A 6289-nucleotide genomic window follows, 5' to 3' on the forward strand; every position below is an offset into this window, starting at 1 on the left:
GGAACCAATATCCAGAGTAAACTTTTAGGAACCGATATTAGTTCTTCTGACCACATTGTCATCATACCAAAATATAAATAAGTGCCATAGGCACTTCCACTCTCATCTCTCCCACAGAAAGGGCAACTTTTATCTCCACATCCCCTCTTGAGCAGATTGTCTTTGGTAAGGATGCTATTTCAGAGCACCAACCAGAGAAAAGCGTTCACTATGGGAGGCATTTTAATTTTCCTCATAAATTTATGTGGATAATTTATCCCATTTTAAATCAGATATCTATAATAATATTTAACAGTATATATTCCATTTTTTTGTCAAAGTCCACCTAATGACATCTTTTTGATCTGTTAACACCACCCCATCACAAACAGATTTGATGTGGTTCCAGAGCTCCAGAGAATAGCCGTGAAGTGCTCTTCTAAATTGAACACAATCAAGCCCTCTGTCTGACAGATCACTAACCAATCCATTTTTCTCAAAACACATATTATATAACCTGAGGAAATTTCCTTAAGAGGTTTATTACCAACCCACCAGTCCTTCCAAAATCTCATATTTTGCCCATTTCCACCACAAACCTGCATGGAGACAGGAAATGTTCTTGATACCTAATCAGTTTGGACTTTGGACCAAAACTGAGAATCTCCTTGTTTACGACTTATCCCAGCAAGACATTTGTTAAGTTGCTTTTGTTTTTTCCTTTCTTACGAGAAAATAAGTGCTTAAGATGATCCCCTTCTATATCACACCCACCCCCAATTAAATCTTTAATAGTATTTTCCCTAGTTTCAATCACAAATCTCACCTCCTTAATAGGGGTTGAGTTTTTATTAAATTTATTTTTAACCCACATGTCCACCCTGACCAGCTCAACTATTTTAATAAGGTTGATATCATAATCAACCATATTCCCACATCATGTGCAATAGTACCAATTTTATCATTAGCAGAAGTAAGCACAGTGGGGATGTGTTTCTCACCATAGGCATCATTGTTAGTAGTCCTTTCTTTTGCCAAGTATTCAATCTTCTGATCTTCTCTGTCCCTCAACCTGCCATTTTCTTTTAGAGATGATTGATGCAAAGAGAAGGCAATGATACGCCGCCATAATCTGAGTGTCCTCTACAAGGTTCTCGTCCCAGAACACATCCTTGTTTAACAGTGCACCCCAGAATACTTGGGAGATGTGGTCGATCTGATCCAGATTAGTCGGGGTGGCGGAGGTTGTCACCATGTCCATCAGATCATGATCATGAGTGCAAGTGCCGACTGCTAGCAAACAGACGTGCGTACGCACCAAACAACAGTAACAAAATGCATTGAACAAAAACAAAATCATGCACCGTTCCAAAATGGTGTAGGGCCGCAGACAGTAGTGCATTTATTACTGTTCTGACAGACTGGGGATGCAAATGTTGAATCTAAAGGATACCCTCCGATACTTTTTTGGTTCAACCAAATGAACTATTTTTTCAAAAGTGAGGTGAATTCTGAAAAGTTAGTTCATTTAGTTGAACTATAAGTAGGATCGAAGGATACCCTGGAGGTTCCAAATCCGCATCCCTAAGACAGACGAAGATGAAGAAAGCAAAGATAACAAGGCTAGCTGCCATATGATGGCTTCGAATTAGATGTTTTCTTGCTCGGATTCATGAAGTTGATGCACTCCACGTCTTGTTCCTCACTCCCACAAGGCGTCCCTTTGTGCCGCACGTCCACTACGCCTCCTTTTTCCGGGTCGAATCGGCACCGGTAGAAGCTGCACAAACCACAGCCGCAAAATGTCACGCGAAAAGTGTCACAAATAAGCTCGACTAGAACAGTGCACTTCAGTTCGGAGCAAATAAACTCAAAAGAGCAAGGGCAAATTCAAGTACAGTAGTATATATATTTGACCAACCGTCCATTAATGCCGAGGATGAGAAGGGTGTTTGGCTGACTGCTGAACGCGACCAAGTACTTGGTGCCTTCAGGGACGCGGATCTGAGTCGACGACCATTCTGAACTGAAATAGCCCGGCAAGAATCCTGCAGGATTTGGATGTCAACCTTCAGTTCCTCATGCACATAGATATGCAGGAATCAACATAAACTTTGTGCTTGGAGACCTGGACTCACACGTGTGAGTTATGAGTATATTACCTCCAGCGAACGACAGCGACGACCTCTTGTTGGCTGTAGCTACTGCTGGAGACGACGGCGCCGGGGCTGCTAGGAGACCGCCGGGACCGTTGCTGTCCTCCGGTGTCAGGCTTGGCAAATCGACATTGACGCTGAACACGTGCACGGTCGCCTTGTCGCTGCTGACCGCCAACCATTTTAAATCCGGAGAGAAGGCGATGCAGTGGATGTCTGCTCCGTCTCGGCCTCTCCTCAGCTAACAGGGACACAGACATGGAAAAGTTATTTACCCATTAGCTCATACCCTAAATAAGATGCAATGTGTGTACTGAACACATTTTGTTTTTGCATTTTCTTGAAACATATGCGTGAAGAACTCAATGTGCACAAATGCTAGAACTTAAATTCACAACAGGAAGTTTTTCTTCTTCTTTTAAACATGGAAAGATCTTCTTGGAACAACTAAGAATGAGTACTACGGATTAAAGTCAAACCCGAGCTGGTGTTTCACAATCTCTCTTGCCTGTCCCCACTGGTAATTTCTTGCTAATCTATTCAAGAATGTGTTTGTTTCGTGGTTTTTCTCTGTTACAACTGATTGAGAAAACATTCTCATTCTCCCATCTAGCTTTTTAATTGTCTCTTGTGCTCATCTAGCCATCTAGGTATAAGTTATGGCACAGTATGTGCCTACTGCCTAGTTTATTGCATCTATGAGGCCTTCAACCGGAAGAGACCTGCAAAAGTATCATGCTATTTTCCCTTGCTCTTTTGTATTCTCATTTGGCCGTTCCCTCATTTGTTTTGTATTACCAGTGATGGGTGACTCTGGGAATGAAAGAAACTTTTAGCATTGATAACATGTATACACTGCTTAACCTAACCTGCTAAATATTCCCATGGGCTCTGTTCATTGTGCTCATCCCACATTATTAGCACAGAGTAAGGGATAAGTTTGATATAGCTGGATAAGTTAGCAGTTGACCACTTGGTATGCTACTTGCATGACCTCACATCATTTTTATTTTTTTGAAGAAAATACAAAAGCAATCCCATATATGCTTAGTCCCTGTGCCAGATCAAGGTGAGAGTAAGTGCAACATTATAAGCCTGCTAGCAAGCAAGGCCTGGCCTGACCTGGTCGAAACTCGAAACAATGTTTGTCTTAGCTGATCCAAGTTGGCCGGCCTTACCAGGTGCCCAACTCCAGACAGGTCTGGCAAAGACTGCCTGGTGGCAGGTTGCTGTTAAACTGCACTGCACTGCACTGCACTGCACTAAACTGTAGATAGTTGCAGAGAACGATTAACAAACCTACAGTTGGTTGCAGAGAATTGTTATCAAATCTAGTTGGCTGCAGAGAATAATTATCAAATCTAGTAAAATATTGCTGTCACAACTATCAGAAGAATCTTGCCGTAGGTTTATATGTAAAAAACTAGCATAATGGAAGTGCTTTTATGAAGCCACCACAATTTAAATGCACCCTCCAGAATATGCAGTGCTTTTCATTGTTAACCTAACAAATGCTCTACCTTAGCGAAGTAGGTAGAAAACATAATTGGGTCATTCTCTCCCTTGTTGCATGATGTTCTGCAGTCGAATTTACATTGTTCCTGTGAGCTACTTTTCTTTGCAATAATGACTTGGAGAGTTGGTTTCATTTATGGTGGCATTAGCATAGCAATGGCTAAAAATTTGTACTTAATTGAAATTTGTATTTTTTTCAGACATCATCCTTGAAGAGGCTGGTAAGGGGGACTACAAGGGCGGAAACCTTCAAAGTCCAGTGGCATAGCGAAACTCTTCGGAATTAAATTCTATATTCCTTTTCCAAAGGTAAGTTTACACCATTTTAGTCTCCAAAAATAGTATTATGTTATTCCTAGTGTTGATTGCACTCTCCTGCTGATCTGAAAACGTACTAACTACAAGCCCTCCTAGTTTAGACGATGCTGTTATCTTTACAGCTGTGTGATACTTCCTTTTATGTTCAGGATGATGAGCAACTGAGAGTTTTCAATAACCAGATTGCAGAGAACAAAAAAAATAATCATTTCAAGGCATAACCTTGTAGAATTGCACAAGGTATTGGATTGAGCTATAATCAGTAGATTTAGTCAATTGCTTTTCATTTCCATTACTTGACCAGTTGACCTACATGTCATCTTGTGTTTGTGCCATGTGTTATACCCTCCCTTACAATCATTCTATTTTCTTCTATCCTTGGAAAGATAGACAGCTTTGCGTATGCATGATTTCTACTTCTTATTTATTTGTTTTTATTTCAATTTTCCTTTGAACAAAATTTGACAAAACATAATCTGATACCGTTAAAAAAAGACATAATTTGATAGGCATCGTTGACTACCGGCGATCTAAGATCTATGCGCCGCCACTTACCTCTTGGAGCAACGCGCCGTCAGTGGCGCTGAAGACGCGCACGAGGGTGCCCCTGACGCTAGCTGTGGCCACGAGCCGGCCGTCGCAAGACATGGCAATGGATGCAAGGCGGGAAGAGTGTGCACGTATGGCCACCACGGACCCCGCGACCTCCCCCTTGTCCTCCCACCGCTCGACGTGCACCTCACCATCCCTGGCGCCGGGGCACGCGAACGTGAAGGGCGCGCCTGGTGACACAGCGCAGAGGCCAAGGGGATTGCCCCCCGTCACCACCGAGTGCAGCAACCAAAGCTCTTTGTCCTCGGTGTCCTTGGTCCTGCAGCCGAGCACCTCCAGCCGGTCGACGAGCACGACGACGGTCTTCGCGCCGTGAACGCGCACTGCCCGCACGTCGTCTTCGCCTCCGGTGTATGTCTTCTCCCCCTCGAAGTACCGCCAGTGGTAGTTCATGTATCCCGGCTTCCAACGCCGGATGAAGAACTTGGTGCTGTCGACGCAGCTCATGGTGGCACATGCTGATTCCTTGAGGCTGAGCATGTCGCCGGCCGCTGCGGCGATGGTCTTTCTGGCATCTTTTTCTTGGTAGAGGCCACGCAGGCCGAAGGTGTCACATGAAAGCCAATGCACGCTGGAGGTGCCGGCGACGACGAAGCAGGACGCGTCGCTGCTGAAGGAGAGGTGGACGATAGGGGACGGCGGCGGAGGAGCAGGCCTCCTCCTCTCGGCACCAGGTGGGTCTGTCGACCCCATGGGAACAAGGATACGCGATTGTGTTCTCCAGATTCGATTTGAGGCAGCCGGTATCTTGTGAAAAAAATTTTGGACCCTGAGAAACCCCCGTCCGAACGAGTCGATCTCCCTGCCGAACGAAAATTCGATCGGGGGAAGGAGTGGAACGAACGACTGCTTCGCTCACAGGCCCCCAGGCTAACCACTATAAAAACCCTCGAGCCTCTAGTTGGGCCAAAAAAGCCCAGTTTTTTCTAGATAAAGGAAAAGTGCAGTTCCCTCGAGTTAGGGTTTTTGTTTCTCGCGGCGGCGACTACGATGCCGTCGAGTAGATCGCTTTTCCTTCCCTATCAGCGATCTCTCTCTGTCTTCCTCCGTCGCACTCTTCTCGCGCGAGGTTAGGCAGGGAACGGTGGTTCTAGGGTCTCCCCAATATACCCGGTCACTTTTGCATCGGGTAAGGTTCTTCTGATGGCGGCTGAAGGGGCCTCAGGCTCCTCGGGCGCAAGCGATGTCGAGCGGATGATGGCAGAACTTGGGCTGAAGGAAGAAGATCTTGATGATGTGATCTTTGATGAGAAAGATGCGCCTCCACAGGGACCCAGATGGATTGCTCTGGCTAGGGTAAACACCTCCAAATCATACAGTCAGACGTGGTTCTACAGAAACATGCGGTCAGCATGGAATATAGCACAGGAGGCCAAATTTAAGCCCTTGGAAGATAATCTGTACTCAGTTCAACTGTCCTGTTTAGGAGATTGGGAGAGAGTTATGCATGAGGGACCTTGGAATTTCCAAGGGGATGCAGTGCTTCTTGCGCCTTATGATGGGGTCTCAAAACCTTCATCCATCAAGCTGGAGACGATTGACATATGGATCATGTTCCAGATCTGTTTGCTCACCTGGTTACTCCACTAGCCGCAAAGGCGAGGGAAGTGCTATTCACAGAACAACCGTCTCATGATTTTGTGGGGAACTTCCATAGGGTGTGGATCCGGCTGAATGTGTTTAAACCCCTGAAGAACGCTGTGTCTATG

General features: G+C 45.2%; 1 protein-coding gene across 4 annotated transcripts in view; it reads right to left on the reverse strand.

Moving 5' to 3' along the window:
• Window positions 1-1301: 1301 nt before the first annotated feature.
• The window catches only part of LOC119285532 (autophagy-related protein 18a-like), a 7303-nt gene continuing 2315 nt past the window's right edge, over window positions 1302-6289 (reverse strand). The window contains exons 1-4 of one of the 4 annotated variants that reach the window (XM_037564824.1): window positions 4524-6283; window positions 2142-2376; window positions 1901-2027; window positions 1302-1759 (exon numbers count right to left, since the gene is read on the reverse strand). In XM_037564824.1, the coding sequence (XP_037420721.1) occupies window positions 1603-1759; window positions 1901-2027; window positions 2142-2376; window positions 4524-5273 (1269 nt within the window). In that variant the 5' untranslated portion in view covers window positions 5274-6283 and the 3' untranslated portion in view covers window positions 1302-1602. Of the gene's footprint in view, window positions 1760-1900; window positions 2028-2141; window positions 2377-3257; window positions 3435-4523; window positions 6284-6289 lie in introns of those variants that run through there. The other 3 variants (XR_005139508.1, XR_005139509.1, XM_037564825.1) reach the window with 3 other exon arrangements.

Source organism: Triticum dicoccoides, chromosome 4A (genome assembly GCF_002162155.2).
Source record: "Triticum dicoccoides isolate Atlit2015 ecotype Zavitan chromosome 4A, WEW_v2.0, whole genome shotgun sequence".
In the NCBI taxonomy this organism is placed as follows: Eukaryota; Viridiplantae; Streptophyta; class Magnoliopsida; order Poales; family Poaceae; genus Triticum; species Triticum dicoccoides.